We start from the raw sequence: 18313 nt of genomic DNA, 5'->3' as shown, positions 1-18313 counted from the left end.
CACCTCTCGAGGCCTCACGGCCTCTGGGCCCCTCGTGGCTTCTCAGCCCTTCCAGAGCGAGACTCCGGGTTTCTGGGGCCTTACCTTAATTCCGGATAGACATTTTCAAGGTACCACTTGAACGGCTTGCAGCTCAGTTTCTTCCGAAGCTCCAGTCGGCTCTGGATGCTGAGGAGGAGACAAGATTCCTTGACACAGTCTTAGAGTGGGCAGGCCACAGGGCTTGGGGTGCCCGCTCCTGCCCTTGCGGCCCCACCTGGCCTGCCGGGCACCCGCCCTCATGGCCCTGCCTGCTGGGCATTCAGCAGAGGCTCCCCTTTGACACCCGGGCAGCTGCTCTCACCCCTGGCCACAGAACAGCTCTGTTTTGTGGTGCAGGCTGACCTGGGATGTGGTACCCCCAGCAGAACAGCATGGGGGGACACAGAGACACTTACTTTCCATAAGGAACGTTTCTGGCGGAAGGCACTGCTGCATAATAGAAATTTTTGTATTCGTCCATCCAGACCTCTGCTGCCCGGCGGGTGTTACTAGAGACAAAGTACATCACCTTGAGCTTGACCCGTTTCCTTCCTGTCGGCATCTCTTTCACTTGTCTGCTTGGGGCGCCACTTGGGAAGGTCCTCCCAGGGGGGCTGACAGCTTTGACAGTGATACAGAGAGCAGGCCGTCCCTGCCGGGCACCCTGGACTGTATGTGTGGGTAGCTGGTGTTCAGTGCTTACTGAACCCACAGAACTTGTCTTTCACAGAACATGGACTGTCAAAGGTGAAAAGTCAGAGTGAGAACGTGGCACAGGCAGGTACGTGAAAGAGGGCACTGGAGTTGTACCATCAAGGAGGAAGGAGGCTTACCCTGCAATAACCCGTATTATACATCCACAGAAGGCTGGTCCCAGGGAGCAGAGCTGAGAAACCCTGGGCCTCTACGGCCTTGTTAGAGCTGTAACGCTACTAGACAGCTCTGGGAAAAAACTAAAAGAGGTAAGTGCTACTATTAAATGTACTTTTTTTCCTGCAGAGAGGGTATCCTGTTTGGTCAAGGAGAGTGGCTTTATGCCGCACATCTGGGATTCCTACTGCACTGTGCTGGAGGGGCACAGGTGGAATGGGCTTTTCTAGAAGGCAAGAAAACCACACGCTCAGATCTCAATCACGAGAGAACCGTGATCCATAGGCCCCTGGCACAAGCGACTTATGAATGTATGACATGCATTAAAGGCTGTCCTTTATGCACAGGCATCAGTGTCTTATCCTGCCAACCTTCTCTTTGGAGCACGTGTAAAGCAGCACGACAGAGAACCCTCCGCAGAACCTGAACCCGGACACCGGCCTCAGTCACAGCAGATTCCCACCTCGGCTTTACAGCCAATCATCCTTAAGAACATGTACAGCAGGCCTTCCGTTCCTCCCAAACACACCAGCGGGGCACTGTTCACCTTTCAGAATAACTTCTTTTCTCTATCAGAAAGGTCTCTAATTTTAAACGGTAAGCCTCTCAGATTATCTGCTACAATTATTAAAATAATTTGTTTGGGGCAAGCATCTTTCCTGGGAAGTGATGCAGACACCTTTTTTCCTATTTGTGATGTGGAAGATGGACCGTTGTTTAGAACGTCGTTCAAGAGATAGGACGGCAGGGACACGCCTGTCCTGTGATGCAGCAGCTCCTGCTTTAGAAATTTGCCCCAAGGAGACTAAGCAACTAGGAATGAGAACACGTATGTGAACGTGTGCTCACCTCGGCTCTCTTTGTAATGGCAGGACAGCCAGGAACTGCATGACCACCAGCAGGGACGTGAACAAATGAATGGCTTGCAGCCATCACACATGCTGTGTGCACCCGCACGCTGCCATGGACGATGTCAGGAGGGGCTGCTGGGTGACAATTCATTACCATACAGACAATAGCACACAGTAGGTGTGCATGTGGAGGGGGCGGCCAGGGGAAGGAGGAAGGCGGAGGGGGAGGATGGAGTCAACAAATGGTAGGGGGCTACCTTTGGTAACAAGACCGATGGTTTTTTCTTTCTCTAAAAAAAATACATAGATGCAACAATAAGCATTTAAAAATTTGAAGTGAAGGTGATACTGGATCATAAGTATTATTTCTCAGATGAGCTATTAAACATTCTTCGTGGGATTAGGGGTCTTGCAAAGTGGCCCATGCCTTAACCCACGCCAAGTCAACCTCTGACCAGCCGGGCAACTCAGTCCCCTGGGGCATGGATGCCCCATCAGTAAAAGGAAGGATTTGACTCACAAATCTTCAGGGTCCCTTTTAGCCCTAATAGATGAAAGACTTTACAAATTACCATTATGGTGGCTTTAAATCACCTAAATTATTAAGTGATTCAGTCACTTAATTCCTAGGCATGGAGGCAGCCTGGGGGAGCAAGTTCCCTGAGCCACCTGGCGCTAAAGCTTCAGTCCCCTTGGCCAGGCACTGGGGCTGTGCCCATGCTGTGGACCCCCGAGAGCCCCCAGGTGTTCATCCAGGGCCACCCTGCCCCCTCCCCGCTTCCCACCCCAGGCAGATCAAACAGCCCCGTTGGGAAGTGGGGGAGGGCCCCGGCTTACGTCAGGCTGGCCAGTCACACTGCTTGGTGGTACCGGAGAGAGTCTGGTATGAAAGTGAGTTCAAACCACTGGTCTCTTGTATTTACTTTATTCATGTTATCCCTCACCATGAATCCCCACAGTCTTGCTATTAACTACTAGCCCTAAACCTAAACATCCATCTACCCCACTGCCACACCACTATCCTGACCAGGGCTCCCCGGGCCTTTGGGAAACTCTCACCGACATGCACACATGCAGCGCCTGCAGGTCTCCCAGCGGCATGGAGCAGCTGCGTGGGAACGCGACTACGTGCACGGAAGGGAAGAACTGCCGGCTGCTCACTCCCAACCGGTCAGAAGGGAGGTGGCTGCTCAGCCAACGCGATGGTGTAAGGACTGGCAGGGGCACTGCCTCACCCCTTTGGAGCAACAGGCGCCCCCGTCGCAGGCCAGGGTGGCCAAATGAGGGGGGGCCCGGCGGTGGTGATTCACCTACTCACAGGACGAGGCCACCCCCAGCCCAGTATTCTGTAAGCTGTTTCCGAATCTGCACCTGGCTCCTGAGCTCCAGCCACCACAGCACTACCTGCATTCAGGGGAGCGGATAAAAAAACCCATGTGTGTGGGGCTGACACGGGCCAACCGCTGCGCTGCCGCCTTCTGGCTGGGTGAACCTGGACGAAGGGCCTGAGCCTTCTCGTGCCCCTGTTTCCTTTATCTGTAAAGTGAGGTTAACCGTACTATGCAATTCATAAGGTTTTATGAGCATGGTGTGTTACAACATTTGTAAAGGACAGAGAACAGCCTGGCACCCTGAAACACTACATTAGCTATTGTTAGGTCCCAATTTTTAGGCGGTGAAATGTACATTTAATGCCACATAGTAGAGGAAATTAGAGAGAACCTGGAACTGGAAAGGGACCTCAGAAGTAGTAAAGTCCCACCTTTTTCTTTCAGATGAGCAACCTGAGGCGGCTGGCACTGGGGCCTGCGGAAGGTTAGCAGATGGATCTGTGCCCTAGAACACTGATGCCCTGTGTCCACTCCCTCTCCACATCTCTGGTCTATAGATGCTTGAGCTATAAGACACAACAGAAAGCTTCCCTTCTGAAAGGGCACTTTTAAAAAAGGCACCTAGGGCAATGCTGTGTGCATTTAACAGACTATTTTCTGAAATCCCACTTTTTGCTGGTAGCTATCAATGGCTTTGATTTGGGGCATTTGATTATCTACACAAGAGGTTTCTGGAAACAATCTTGTGTTGCCCCAGGGAAAAAATGTACACACCACTGTTTGTTTGATTTTGTAGAGCTCATAGCATAAGAACGTATTTTTGTTTCTAATAAAGAGCAAAAATGAAGTTTAGACAATATTTGGGGATGGATACAGCTTTTGAGAGAAGGTAATTTGGTCAGGGGCACATTGGATGTTCAGCTTCTATCAGTTTGCTAGAACTCAGACTCTCTATGCTGGACACTCGCCTTCTGTATGTACCACGCACGTGTAACCTGTACTTCCCAGAAGCCGCAGAACACTCTGCAGAGGAGGAGCCCGCCTTTCCCGCCCCCCGCCACTCCCGCCTGCTCCCTCGGCAGCTTTCTGGCCTCAGCTGATGCTCACACTCCCTCTCCTGTCTCTGCCAGTCTGTCAGTGACCCTGCCGGTCTCAGAATGGTCTGCGACCCTGGCACAGGCCGCCCCGGCTCTGCTGGGCTACTGAACCCGCCAGGAGGGAGGGACACGCGAACATCGCTCCATCCTGCTGCCATCTCCCTGCTGCCCTCTGCCCAGCAGCCAGAAGGACCTCCGGGAAGCTTAAAACAGAAATCAGGTACCTGCTTAACACCTGCCAGAGCTTCCTTTGGCATCCAAACACCACCCAGAGCTTCCCAGGACACACAGGTGCAAGATGGGGCTGGGCTGGCTTACTGCGCTGCCTACTGTCCCCTCACTCTCTAGGCTTCAGTCATACCAGGTGCCTTCCTGTTCCAAAACCCCGTGTCGCAGTGCTGAGGACCCGCTCCTCCCCAGGGGTCCCATGGCATCTCCTTCCCACCATTCAGGTCTCCAGCAAGCGCCCCCTCCTCAGAGGGCCCCCTCCGTGTGCATGCCACCAGCTCCTCCGCCAGTCCTTGCGGCTGTAAGACCACATTTTATCTTCCCCACAGCATTGTTAGTGTTGGCACTGCTCTTACGGAGCCATGCTTGTGCCGGGCTGACCACCCCCTTCCCAAGGCCAGGCTGCTTGGCTTGCACACTGCTTCACTTCCGGCATCGGAGAGTCCCCTGGGAAGAACTGTGGTCCTGCGGGCTGGTGATTTGCTGTTCTTCCTAAGAAAGCTCTTCACTGGCATCTTCATATTTGCAAAAATATATCCCTTATCTATCACGAATCATACCTATTGTAATGTCTTTTGGGCTTGAATTTAATATGGCTTGACTTGAATATTGTTCATATATGTGCCTTGAATAGTGATATGTAATAAAAAATGTAAGTTCCTTTGCTTTAAACTAATACCTGCCTGTAACGCCATTCTGGGGGCGTGGGGCGTGGCCAAGGGGCTGGCACACACGCACAGGTGGGCACGACTCCCGCCGCACCGCCGGGATCCAGAGGCCCCATCACCCCAAGGCCCCTGGCTGCCCTCTGCGCTCCCCTCCCACCTCCCAGCCCGGCCCCAGCCCCACGGGCTCTCCTCCATCATGACAGTCAAGTTTTGGTGGGACTGTCGGGTTGGTGGAGCTGCACAGCCCACGGCCCGGAGAGGCCCCCACGCTGCCGGGCCAGCAGTTGCGCCTCGTCTCCACTAAGCCCCCCGGAGCGCGTCTGCGCCCCCACAGTCCGGGGCCGGCCCCTGCCTGGGCCGCGGTCAGCCTCGCTCCCGCCCCTGCACGGCCTCTGGACCACTTACCGGGCGAAGACGGTGCCGCTGCCCCCCGGGAACGTGTAGGGGTGCTGCTTCCGGAACACGTGTCCCACGCGGCTGCAGGGGACGATCTCCAGGCTGCCGCCGCACTGCCACACGCGGAATGAGATCTCTGCGGCGACGAGCAGACAGCGTGACCCACGGAGCCGCCCGGTGGGCACAGCGCCCACCCCTCGCTGAGCCCGTCTCGGGGCTCAGGCGCCCTCGGCCGTGGGGGGACTCAGGCAGGGCCTGCGCCTCCTCCAGAGCGGGCCCTGCCCCCTGCAGTGCGGGCCCTCCGACACCAGTCACCCGGGCACGGCGGGGAGTCCGGCGCCAGGCACGCCCTTGCCCATGCCGAGCCATCGAGCCGCACCCCTCGATGTACTCAATCTAGAATGGTCAGTCACCCCTCAATACTGCTGGAGAGCGGAAAGACCGGTCAAAGGCGCATACTTCACTTCACTGCGGGGTGTCTACACAGACAACACAAAGTGAGAATGTTCAGGGAAAAGACTGATTCGTGCAAAACAAACGACCCCACTGGGACGTTTACTGGCTGACATTTTTAGCGTTGATCAGGATTACGGACGCCTACTAGATCTGTGTCACCAAGTCCCATGTGTTCATTACAGAATTATGTTCCAGATTAAAAAGAAGGAGCACGTGGACACATTTTTCAGATTCAGACTAGAAACCCTGAGACAGGAGGGTTATTTGGCTACTCTGAGCGCTCAGGACTCCCAGCATCGGACCGGCGCATCCCCGCGTGCTCACCAATTCCTCGCCAGCCGCATCACGGCCATGGAGTGTTACATTTGCACTTGCTTAGTACCAGCACTGACAGAAAGGCAACACTGGAGGTCCATAAACACCCACGAGTCCAAAGGCATGAAATGCCCACAATTAGGTACAACAGGCAGCTGCATAAGCCACCTTCCTCCAAAGTTTATTTCAAATGCACTCAGCATCACTGTACACTTATTTTTTTTTCCACCCAGGGTTGAAAAAAACCTCCTCTTCAACTGCAAAAATGATGTTTGTCCCTGCGCATTAGCAGATTTGTGCTACCTGGCGAAGTTCACAGGCACCTTCCGGATTATGGCAGCGGCCAAGGACGCCGGAGTAACTGACAGACCCTCAGAGCTTCTCCTGGACTGTTACCAGTCAGGAAGCAGCTGGCTGTGGGGAGGCTGCTGTTCTTCACAGCTTCAACACAGAACCTGCCTGCAAGGCGCACTGTGTAGGCACAGCCCATGCCAGCTGGCACACACCCTGCCCTGAGCTGCTGTCGTGGGAGACGTGTGGACTTCTGGGTCACACAGCAGCACCTGAGCAGGCACCTGGCCTGACCACTGCCCTCTGAGTGACTGCAGGCTGATCAGAGCTCTGACTGAATGCAAGAAACCAGCATTAAACAGAAAAATGAAGATGATCTGAAAGGTAGTTTTGAAAAATCAAAAATGCAAAAGGCCAAACTTGTTTTCTTGAAGATGCCATGAGGCGTATATAAAAGGGCATTTCCTCTCCATTATCGCGCGTCCCTGAGACATGCTGGGGAGGTAACACAACCTCCTGAGCTGGTGGTCACGGCTGCCAAAGCCGACTGATCAGACATAGGGCAGATGACTGCAGATAGGACCTGAGCCGCTGCAAAGTTCTCAGACCAGGAGACAAGGTCTGCCGTGGAGCAGGTGCCCAGACTGCAGAGCCAACGAGGCACCCACTGGGGGCAGACAAGCAGGGCTTTCAGAACTCAGATCCACAAACTGCCATAGTGGGAAGGCCTCACTGGCCAGGAACAAGCGGCCCACGCAGCATCGGGGGGCTCTGAGAACCGTTCCCGGGAGTGCACAGGTGCAGTGAGGCCACACGGCCTGTGCCCTGGCAGGCTTCCGACTTCCCTGATTACGACATCCAACAACACTCTGAGTAAGAAGTTCTCCATGTTCCAGGATACAAAATTTAAACATACATTTGCCTAGCTGGAAAACTGGAAATCGAGGCCTAGCAAGGCCCCCTGGCTTCTGGGCGGGGAGTCTGATAAACCAGCAAGGGATCCATTCAGAGATTCAGTGAGAGACTTAAGGCCAAGTACGACTAGTTACACTTGACTCTGCTGTTGCTGGAGCCCTACAACTTGGGGGTGATTTCTCAAGATGACTTGGTGGCTTTTTAATGAGGCAGTTTGTGTTTGCATCTTGGAGCACCAGCTCTGAGACCTCAGGTGGCACCTCAGTCCTTCCAGAAAGCCCGGGATGAGCGGACGCCCTGGGAGCATCTGGCACCCACCCTGGAGCATCTGGCACCCACCCTAGTAGGGTGAGGACAAGCCCCAGGGCACAAATAGCGATCTTGAGGGACTTGAACCCTACGTCTCACAGGGGCTAGCGACCAGGCGCCTTGTGCTGTGTCATCGTTAGATTTGACTGCTATTATAGGCTGGGAAGACTGGAAGCCCCAGTGGCTCGGGGGCTCCCTGCAGGGGCTGTTCCGGAGTGTGCTCAGGCATCCCCACACACCTCTCCGCACACACGCCACTCAGGTGGGCCACCTGCCGGTGGTGTGCACACAGCACCCCAGAGTGGGCACGGGGCCCAGGAGAAAGACTCCCCGGGGACTTTCCCTGCTGGACCCCTGGGGAGGGGGGAGGCTGCCTGAGGGGCCGGGTAGAGCTGGACAAGGGCCGCCCCACTCCCCCCGGCAGGCTGTGCTCCTCCCCGTCCCCCCTCCCACTCCCTCCTCCCTTAAGCCCTTCACAGGATCCTCACCTTGGCACAGCTGCATGAATACAAAACTAAGCTGACAACAAACCAGGTAATTAAAACAGTTCTCTTCCTTCCCTCTGGTCCCTGGGCAAAAAGACCCCTTTGATATTTAAATCAACGCTGGCTGGAACCTGACTGCTGCCCTGTCCTTAATCCACGCTTCCTTCCGGCCGACAGCACACGGTCCTGAAGACGCCGTTTGCCGGACACGGGCACCTGAGCCATCACTGGCTTACCGGCTGCTCCTGGGTGGCCGGGTCCCCCCGAAGCCACCGGGGGTGCCGTGGGGCAAGGGCGACTCAGAATTCTCTTTGGAAGGGTTAGCAATTCTGAGGCTTTTTATGCTTTCTTCAGTCCAAGTCCTGCCTACCTGTCAGTGTGTTCTTAAAAAAGAAATAACCAAACGGAGTCGGACTCCTGTTCCTCGACCTCAGCACAGTTACGGAGTCTAAGGAAGCTCTCGTCAAACCGAGGCAGACAAGTGATCCACGGAAGAGAGGTTATTACCAACTTTAACAGCCTAAAAGGAGAGAAAAATAATAGGCCAGTCTTTTCTTTTAAACTAACAAAAAGTACCAAAGTCTCTGTCAACTGCACGGATACCAGAGGCAGTGCCCCCACCTTGCAGGGCGTGCCCACCCAAGGGCGAATGTGGCTTCACTGCGGAGGCAGAGGAGAATCTCACTCAGAACCCAGGCGCTGGAAGTGAGAGGCTTCAAGTGCAACAAAAACTTGAAGCAAACAAAACAAAACACCCCAAGGAGAGTCCTTTTATCTTTATGCAGTAAATGTGATGTAGCTACCAATACAGACCAAAGTCTAGAAAGTTTCATTGTCTGTAGACCTGGGTAAAATGATTTGCATGGATTATTGAGAAAAACCAAAACATCAGCCATTCACAACACAGTCAAGCAGTGACTGAATGCCAAGGCCTCTCCCCGCACTGGCTGCTGTGAGCACGCTCCCATCAGCCCACAACCCTGGCCAGGATGCATCCTGTGCTCTATATGGCTAACAGTGAGTCCTAGGGGCGGAAATCTTGCCCCATTTTTTGTAAGCCTGCTTTCCAAACCCTCAGGTTCCAATGGCATTGAAGCGTTTGCATTTTCCTTCAAACACTTTGTATTCTAGCATCCTGAACTCTTAGAGCCACAGGTTTTAATGCCCAACTAAGACAGAAGAGTCATCCACATGGTTATCCTCCGTGGGACCGATTATATGCAGTGGGGGGGATCACTAATGTCTGCAAGTCCTTCCAACCCACACCCTGCATACCACAGACTCTAGCCAAACAGTCTCTTCAAAGCTTCCATTTTTTTTTTTTTTTTTACTTGTTGTGTGGAAGACACCGTGGGGTCGCCAGGTGGGGAAACCGGCCAGTGTGGATGGCGCGAGGCTCATACGTACCCAGGTTCTCGCCTCCCCACACGTCCATCATCATGTCATATTTCCCCAGCTCTTCAAAGTAGAGCTTGTCCATCACGAACAGCCCTCCAGCAATCATCGGTGTTCTAGACAGGCAGAGCCATGCAAGGGAAGAGAGGGAGAGGTTAAAGGTCAAGGCTGGATTGCCAGCACTCTGATGCCGAGGTCAGGCCTACAGGCTGGCCTCAGCAATGAGGCACAGCCACGGTCTTCTGCTCCGAACGCCGGGTGCCCATCTCTCTGCTGTACCACTGCCATCCACAAACGCCTCCCCCTTGGCCTGGCTCAGGTGCTGCTACAGGGCGAGGGGCTAGGCTGGGTCCTCCGGGTGAGAGGGGAACCACTGGGGCCGAGAACACTCCCTGACAAGTGGCCCTAGGCGAGCGCTTGGCCCTTCCACGTCCGTTTCCCTAGAGGGTTATGAAAAAAAGCTCTGAGCACACAGAAATGTGCAGTGACGCGTCTCCCCTGACCCTTGTCATCACCACGGAGCAGGTTCCTCCTCTGCCCTATGGGCCTGGCACCCCCGTCGTTCCTGCATCAGCCTGGAGGGGGCTGACAGCTGACCCTGTTCCCTTCCAGGGAGAGATGCTGGGAACTGGGCATCCCGGTGCCGGGGGTCCAGAGGCCCTGCCGACCGTGGGCATCCCACACTCGCCGGCACAGGCGGCCCCTCCCTCCCAGCCTCTGCTCCTCCGCACGGCCTGGCTGGGGATTTCAAGGCCAGAGGTAATGAAGATCAGTTGCCCCTGCTGCAGGCAAAGAGGTTGCAGAGCGCAGCTGAGGAAGGGCCCAGCTGAGAGGACTTGCATGCACCCACGCGCGCGCACACACACCCCCACACACACCCGCCTTCCCTGTCCCTGAGGCACGCGCACACACACACACACACACACACACACACACACACACACACACACGCCTTCCCTGTCCCTGAGGTCCGCGTGGAGACCCCCACCCCACATCGCTGTGGGCACATCGCTGTGGGCAGCGTTCTGCCGTGTGGACAGGACCCGGCAGATCTAGCTGCCTTTCTACACGTGTTCGACTTCACCAGAGGAAAAGAAATCTCAAAGTGCTTTGTTTTGGGATCAGAGGACAGATGCTCGCCTTGAGCTGACACTAAGGGATGCAGTGGGGGTGGGTGGGAGGTGAAGGGCAGGACGAGGTCCCTGGGCCAGCACCTGGGGTCTCACCCGCAAGGGGACCCTCAGAGGATGCCTGGCACTTACTTTATGGGGGCGACTGGGTTCCCTTGCCTAGATCTTCTCTGCTCGGGTGTCATGTAATCCCATTTGAACACCAAGTTCCAGTCAAAACCTGCCAACCACAGGAAAAGAAAAGAAAGTCAGGCTGCTCCTGGCCCTCCCAGCTTAAAAGCATCTGATATTTGGGTTGGATTCGCCAAAAGCAAAACCAATTCAAAACCGGGACTCCAAAAGGAGATGGGGCGGGGAGAGAGCGGGGTGTGCACACGGGCCCTTCTTCCCTCGGAAAGCTACCCCAATTGGGAAGATGTGGGCCAGGCTTTCTAAAATTAACTTGTGGATCATAAATGTGAAACAAGAAGGGAACTGAGGTCTGGGTTACGATCCTGGGGCTGCAAGGGGCAAGAAGACCGGTGGGCATAAGGCACCTGCCATGGCACCTCCGAGCTGTCCCAGGGCAGTGGAACACAGGCGGGGCACAGGACTGTGGGCTCCTGGGCCTGTGAACTTCCCCTCGATGCTTTGTGATTGCAACATGGGATGGGGGGAAACTTAGGTGAAGTAGCCAGTGGGCACAACCAGCTCAACGCCTGGTAAAGATGGCACCCGTCCCAATCATCCTTCAGAATCCCCAGACCGCTCAGGATGGCAGAGGCTGGGCCTGGTACTTGGGATGTACAGGCCCAGCCCACAGCTGCCAGATCTCACCCTCACTCAGAAGGCACCCTGCACGGAGCCACCTGGCGCCTGCACACCCTGCCGGCTGACACTGTCCAGGCACAGGAGGAGATCCTTCCTGGCAGCACTTGGCCCATCATACTGCATGGGCAAGCCCGGTCACCTACCGCAGCCAGACCTGACCGCTCCAGGCCACCCATCCCTCGCCTCTGTGCCCGACGAGCCCTCCCCTGTCTGGCTTTCTGCCAGCAGGGCCTGTGCAAGTTCCGACTTCTCGTCTGCATACTCCAAGGCCAGGGTCTGTCTGCTCTGACAGCCCTGCTCTGTGGCATGAGCAGGGCGGGATGGCAGGTGTGGGCGCAGGAGCTCCCGGGCCAGCACTGCACACTTCAGGACTCAACCGGGGCACGTGACCAAAGGCGCCCCCCAGGCTGTCGCTGCACGGTGGAGCAGGCCAGCAAAGATGGGAAGGTGGCTGCGGTGCCAGGTGGGGGGCCGGTGATGGACAGCGAGGAAACTGCTGGCTATCCTGAGAAGCCCAGCTGCCCCCAGGCACAGAATGGCCTCAAACACACCCAATGCCAACCAGAAAAACAGCAGACGGCCTGGCTGTGCTTTTAACAGAGAGCGCAAGGGCGTCAACTGGCCAGCCAGCCAGCACGACGTTGCCTGGGTCCAAAGAGATGCACTATATTGTATTTAAAGAATCTGCTCAGATGTTATCCCTCACTTTTTTTCCTGAAGGGATTTCATAAATGCTCTTAGAGGGCACCCGGACACCATTCTTCTGATCTGGCAGGAGGCCTGCACCCCACGACAGGGAGTCTTGCCTGGGTATCCGTGTATCTGCTCTGATGTGTACAGCTCCTGTGGGCCCAGAGCCCAGCAGATCTCAGACATTCTGAACAGAACCCTTTCATGATGGCTAAGGGTCTCTTTTCTTTAAAGCCCCAAACCTTCTCACTTTGTGTTGAGAATCTTTCCTGAATTTTATGTTTACCGACGTTAAGTACATATGGAGTTGGCATGACTGACATTTTGCTTGGGATGGGACGGATGCTGGCTATTCTCCCCCATGGGGCTGGCGCTCTCATCGACCCGTTTCTCAGATGGGGTCCCTGAGCAGTGAGGGGGGGCCTCCATGGTGGTGACAGGGCCCGAAGGAGGTGGGAGGCACCCAAGGCCTGAGTCTTCTAACTGTCCCGGCATGGTTTTCTGAGCCTGCACCCAATTTTATAGTTCGGCTGTTTTTTTTTTTATGTCAGACTGTCAGTGACCCTCTGTCTCTGACAGAGTGTCTGTCTGCAACAGTCCATCTTCTAATCAGGTCAAGGCATTAGGAGGCGGGAAAGGAAGCGGGTGGGGAGCTGGACGGCTGAAAAGAACCTGCTCATCTGAGGTGTAAAGAATCCATGGTGAATAAATCACACAACAGAAGGTGAAGGCTGTGACATCCCGCAGCCACCTGGAGCGATCAGTCTCTGCTGGCTTCCTGGCGCTCAGCCAAGTCCTGAGAGGCACGGCGGCACCGGCTGAGTGTCAGAGCGCAGAGCCTTTATCACTGGGCTGCAGCAGAGCCCTGTGGAGCATGCGGCACTGCCTCCCAGTCCTGTGGACACAGGTCAGCTGGTAGGAGCTGGACATCTCGTGCCCGGTTCCTTCGTGTGAGCGGGTACGACTCCTGCACATCCATCAGTATCCGGAAGCACTTCTGCAGACAGGGATTCCGGAGGGCCACAGGAGCCCCGGGGTCCGCAGGCCCTTCAGGGCATTCATGATGCCAAAACTACTTTTGTATTTATACTAAGACCGTACATGCCTCTTTCACTCTCATTCTTTCAGAAGTGCATGAGGGGCTTCTCCAGAAGCTGAAGACATTGGACATCAGCACCAGTGGACAACAGAACACGTGCTGGACAGTTTCTCGGCTTGAAGTTCTAAAATGGCAAGTGTTGGCATATGTGGCCCAAGTGAGCAGAAGTCCCTCGGGCCCTTGATGATTCTCGAAAAGGTAAAGTGACACGGGGGTTGGTGGGATGCAGAGGAGAGACAGCAACCCAGCCACGTGGGGGGCTAGAATCAGCAGGGCTTGGGGGTGAGCAGGAGGCAGGGGTGACCCAGGCCCCCTGTGTGGCTGTGTGCATGGGCTGGCCACCTGAGATGCAGGCTCCCAGGGGAGCCGATGAGAGAGGAGCCGAGGCGGAGCAGCCCCTGCCTCCACGGACCCCAGCTCCGTGTCCTGCGCTGCCCATCCACTCTGGAGCATCCTCACCCCAGACCGCTGGCTGGGAAGACGTGATCTTCTTGATTACTAACTGTGCACTAAGCCATATGTGACATGACAGTGACAGAAGGTCAGGAGGGAAGAATGGAAACAGGGGAGTCTTTCAGGGCAGCTGGGCCTTTCCTCTGAGATTGCACTAGCAGAGCACAGAGACGCTCTCGGCTCACATGTGCACCCTGTTCCTGGGTCCTGCAGGGAGGCGGTGACTGGATGCCCGGGGGGGAGAGCAGCGGCACCTACCGCCTTTTAGGTCAGCAGATGCCCCCACGTACTGGAAGTTGTCCATGTTGATGACGTCGATGATGGGTGACACGACACGAGTCCTGTCCTGAGATACGGACAGAAAGGACAGGAGTGGGCATCAAAAAAACAAAAACAAAAACAAAGGACCCCATCCCACAAACAGGAGGCATTAACGGTGAAACCAGCAGCCCTCCCCTCTATGCCATGGGCCCCAGCCCTGCCATCTGGAGGGTCTGCTCTCAGCCACCACGCAGAAGGCCACACAGAGGGAGGGCACAAGCATGAGGGTGGAGGGCATCGCCCCTGAGGGGCACTCTTGGCCCTGGACCCCTGGCTGAGGGCAGAGACAGTGCCAGTATCCCGGCCCCGGGGTCTCTTCTGTCTGCTCAGATGTCAGACTTCACCCATGGGGCCACACTCACGCTGACAGACCCTAAGCTCAGCTGCCTTCAGTGTCAGTGGCCGTGAGCCGCTGTGAGCCTCAGAACGGACTCGGGGCTGAGATGCCTGCACAACAGCATCAGTGCCCCCTGGTCACATGAGGTGTGTAAGGCGGGGTTATCAGCACCATCACAGAAGGTACACCCGGTAACTGGAGAGTTCCAGGTCTAAGTCGGTCTAGCCCGTGATTCTGCCAAACAAAACCGTATTTCCCCTCAGACTGAGGCATTTCTTTATGCCACGTGGCTGTTGTGCTGTTAAAGGTTTGTGAACATAAGGCCTTTTGACTTTCCTGCCCTCTTTAAGTTCAGATGGTTGATCTGGTCAGACACTGTCCAGGACGGGTAGCTAACGAAAGAGCAAGTGCCCTGCTCGACCCATTCAGAGAGCCCAGAAGGCAAACTCTGCCAGAGGACAAACTGTGGAAGGACAAGCCAGAGCGCCCGCCCGATGAGCTGAGAACCTAACGCATCAAAGGCCCGTGCTGAGAATGCTGGGAATCCTAGCACCCTCCTTCTGTCCGCTTCCAGGGTGGGCCCCACAATCAGGGAGTGGGATCCGCCTGGCCTGGCTCCACTCACCTGGGCACAAGGCTTAAAGGGCACACTCTGTGATGGCTACGCTCATTTTCCTTGTGATTTCTTTTGATAGGACCGGATTAGTGAGAATTATGAGTCTCAGCTCTTTGTACTTTAATTTAGCAGGGGGTGTTTGAAGTGATCCTGACAGCCCACCACAGAAGCACGCAGCCCCCACGCACTCTGATGCCCTGGTGGTGGCCTCCATGCTGCCCTGCGACCCTGGGCATGGTGTGGTGGAGTGAGAAGCTGATGTGGGGGGGTGGCGGTTCAGGAGGGGTTCCAGGTGTGTGCTCGTAAGAGAGAGGGCTCTGTTAGGATGCCGTGAGGCCTGTTTTGCAACTGGCTCTTGTCATCTGTATGACTTTTGGGTAAGTTATTAAAGTTCCCTGAACCCCAGTTTCCTCATCTGTCAAATGGGGTCAATACTGGATTATAGGGTACGCACAGAGAGTCTGCATGTAGTCAGCACTTAGTAAGCAGTAGGGAATGACATCATCATAATCACAGGTGGCTGGCGGTTATGCACTGTTGCATGGCTTACTGCCCATCAGCTATCCCTGCTATGCTGAGAAAGAATGATTTGCTCATTTTACATTTCTCCAGTACTTTCATTAAATCTGCTTTATTGCCCCAAGGAAGCACTTTTTAATAGGGAAGAAAGCAAGTCAACAGAACAGGTAAAGGGCAAGAGAAATGACAAAAGGCCAAGTGTAAGAGCAGCGATGATGATTCTAGAAGGAAAGGTGCACAAAGTGAGCTGCACATCGTCCCGATGGCCTCAACCCACCGCTGCGTAGGCACAGGTGCCCCCAGCCCCTCACGCTGGCACAGGGGCCTCACAACCAGCACCGTGGTGGGGGCAGCAGGGCCAGAGGAGCACCTGGGCGGGAGGAGCAGCAGGCTGAGGCAGCAGGCAGCCCCCCTCCCCAGCCTCCGCACACCCCAACCCCTCCACCAGTCCCGACCCCGGCAGATGCTCCAACTGCACTTGTGGCATGCCAGACTCCGTTCTCTGCACTTTGTCCCCTGAGCTCAGAGTTGGGGGCAAAGCTGCAGGTAAGGGAGGAAGAGCCTCCTAAAGATCAAACCGATCCGATTTCCGTCGACTTCTGCTATCCTTGCCTCCTATCTGGGAAGTAACTTTTTCCCCTATTGATAGACTCCTGCAGAGAATCAAATACTCTGAGCAGACGTCCCAGAGGCACCCTTCCCCCTTGGTAGCCCCCAGGGAACCTGGAGCGCCAGCCAGGGCCTCACCTCGGCCACCCTCTCCAGGAGGGGCTCCAGCCAGCGCTCGTTGCACTCGCAGTGGCTGTCCAGGAATGTCAAGACCTTGGCCTGGGCCGCGTCGGCCCCCCGGACCCTGGAGCGCATCAGGCCTGTGGAAGCGAGTTCAGAAGCTCATCAGGGCATCTGAGAAAAAGGCAGTAAGAGCAGCACACCCGGCACTGGGTCAGCAAAACGCTCAGAGCTCTGCGGGGCTCCTGCTGGCAACAGTCCAGTGCAGACATGTGTGGGGCGGTCAGTACTGCCCTGTGCTTCCCAAGACGGAGTTCTGTCCGGACTTTCTGTTCACACTGACTGGACGACGGGGCAGACAACTCTCTTAGAACAGCTGGCTTCTGAGAGAGGCCTTTACGTAACTGAAGTCTCCTTTGTCAAGCAAGTGACATGTGGAACTTTTAAGATTACTGTCCTCTGACACTGCAACAGAGTTTTCTAATTAACTGAGCTAAGGAAGGTGTCACCTGGATACTCCTGAGTGCTAATGGTGCCGAATTTAATGGCAATGATTCAATGGTAACTGTGTTGCAACTCTCTTTGCTTTCTAAGACTTATCACAAGCCAAATAACATACGGGACAAAGTCCAGCTGTTTGGCTTTTACACAAAATGGCACTATTGGTCAAATAACACTATTTATATACTTGTGATCTGTTAATAATATACTTTTTTATCATCACACAGTCTTATCATAAATAGTATATCACTTATCATAAATAGATGTGGTCAGAAAAGGGCTTTGCTGTCTATGCGTGTCCACTGTGGTCAGGACAACCCTCCTTTTGACATGGTCATAAGGTCAGTGTGGCCCAGTGCCATGGCACAAGGCCCACACCACTCCCCTCGCTTCACCACGTCACGCGGGCATTTTACATCTCACGTTATCACAAGAAGGGTGAGTGACAGGTAGGAACACATTTTGAGAGAAAGACGACACCCACATCACTTTTTTTACAGTAGATTGTTGTAATTGTCCTACTTGGTTATTAGTTCTTGTGCTGAATCTAACCTTTATCATAGGTATGTATGTACAGGCTTTTACATACATATAAAAAATAGGGCTTGGCACTATCTATAGTTTCAGGAATCCACGGGGGTCTTAGAGCACATGTGCAAGGACGAGGGGGGTGGCTGTATGTGACGCTGCTGTGATGCGCACTGCACAGCCAGTGAGGACAAGTGCTTTCAGGTTTCTTTATTTATACACAATAGTCAAAATAGGTTTTCAATGATTTCAGCATAGGGAAAAAAGACAAATTATTTCTAATTCTTGTATTACACAGTAGCTTGTACTGGGCAAATCCTTGCATGGAGAACAATTATACACTCCAAGCAAGATGGAAAAAGCAACTCTTGGGAAGGACTGGAGAGTAGCCACAAGCAAGCAGAAACCAGAGGGGATTCAACCCGTCAAAGAAGGTCACAGAGAGCCGGCCCCGTGTTTACTTGGTGTTCCCCCGGGGAGGACTCTCCAGTCCACAGCAGCACAGCCCGTTTGGCTCAAGGGATCAGAGGACAGGCCTCAAGGTTTCTCGAGTGGCTGGAAACTGGAGGAGGAGGTCCTGGGAAAGAGTAAGCCCCAAATCGGGTGACAACCTCCTATTAGCTGGTAGATCCCTGGCTGGCTCCTGAACCCGCAGGCACAGGGGAGACCCCAGGGAGCGCATGAAGAGAAACAATTAAACGGCAGAAAGAGCAGAGACTTCAGCTGTTCCCCCCTGCAGGTGACACTAAGTTTTGCACTGAGTCCTCTCAGGTTAGAAGCGCTTCGTAAACACCTGAGTTCTGCACAAACTCCAGCAAGAATGCATTTAGGAACACAGACAATGTCTCAGGAACAAGGGGTCCCCCCGATGTAAACATCCTAGCAAAGTACAAAGACCAGCCCACCCGAGTTCAAGGCCATCAGCCAGTAATTTAATTGCCCAAAAAAGATC

The 18313-nt window shown here is 54.6% G+C and overlaps 1 protein-coding gene across 2 annotated transcripts in view; it reads right to left on the bottom strand.

Moving 5' to 3' along the window:
- GALNT2 (polypeptide N-acetylgalactosaminyltransferase 2) overlaps positions 1-18313 on the bottom strand; it is a 198959-nt gene that overhangs the window by 12944 nt on the left and 167702 nt on the right. For both annotated transcript variants that reach the window (XM_036875703.2, XM_036875702.2), the window contains exons 7-13: positions 16351-16472; positions 14069-14156; positions 10891-10978; positions 9641-9744; positions 5472-5598; positions 438-530; positions 85-168 (exon numbers count right to left, since the gene is read on the bottom strand). In XM_036875703.2, coding sequence (XP_036731598.2) covers positions 85-168; positions 438-530; positions 5472-5598; positions 9641-9744; positions 10891-10978; positions 14069-14156; positions 16351-16472 — 706 coding nt within the window. The remainder of the gene's footprint in view (positions 1-84; positions 169-437; positions 531-5471; positions 5599-9640; positions 9745-10890; positions 10979-14068; positions 14157-16350; positions 16473-18313) is intronic.

This window comes from Manis pentadactyla, chromosome 12 (genome assembly GCF_030020395.1).
Source record: "Manis pentadactyla isolate mManPen7 chromosome 12, mManPen7.hap1, whole genome shotgun sequence".
Taxonomy (NCBI): Eukaryota; Metazoa; Chordata; class Mammalia; order Pholidota; family Manidae; genus Manis; species Manis pentadactyla.
The sequence above is the reverse complement of the archived record's forward strand: the minus strand, read 5'-3'. Positions and strand labels throughout refer to the sequence as shown.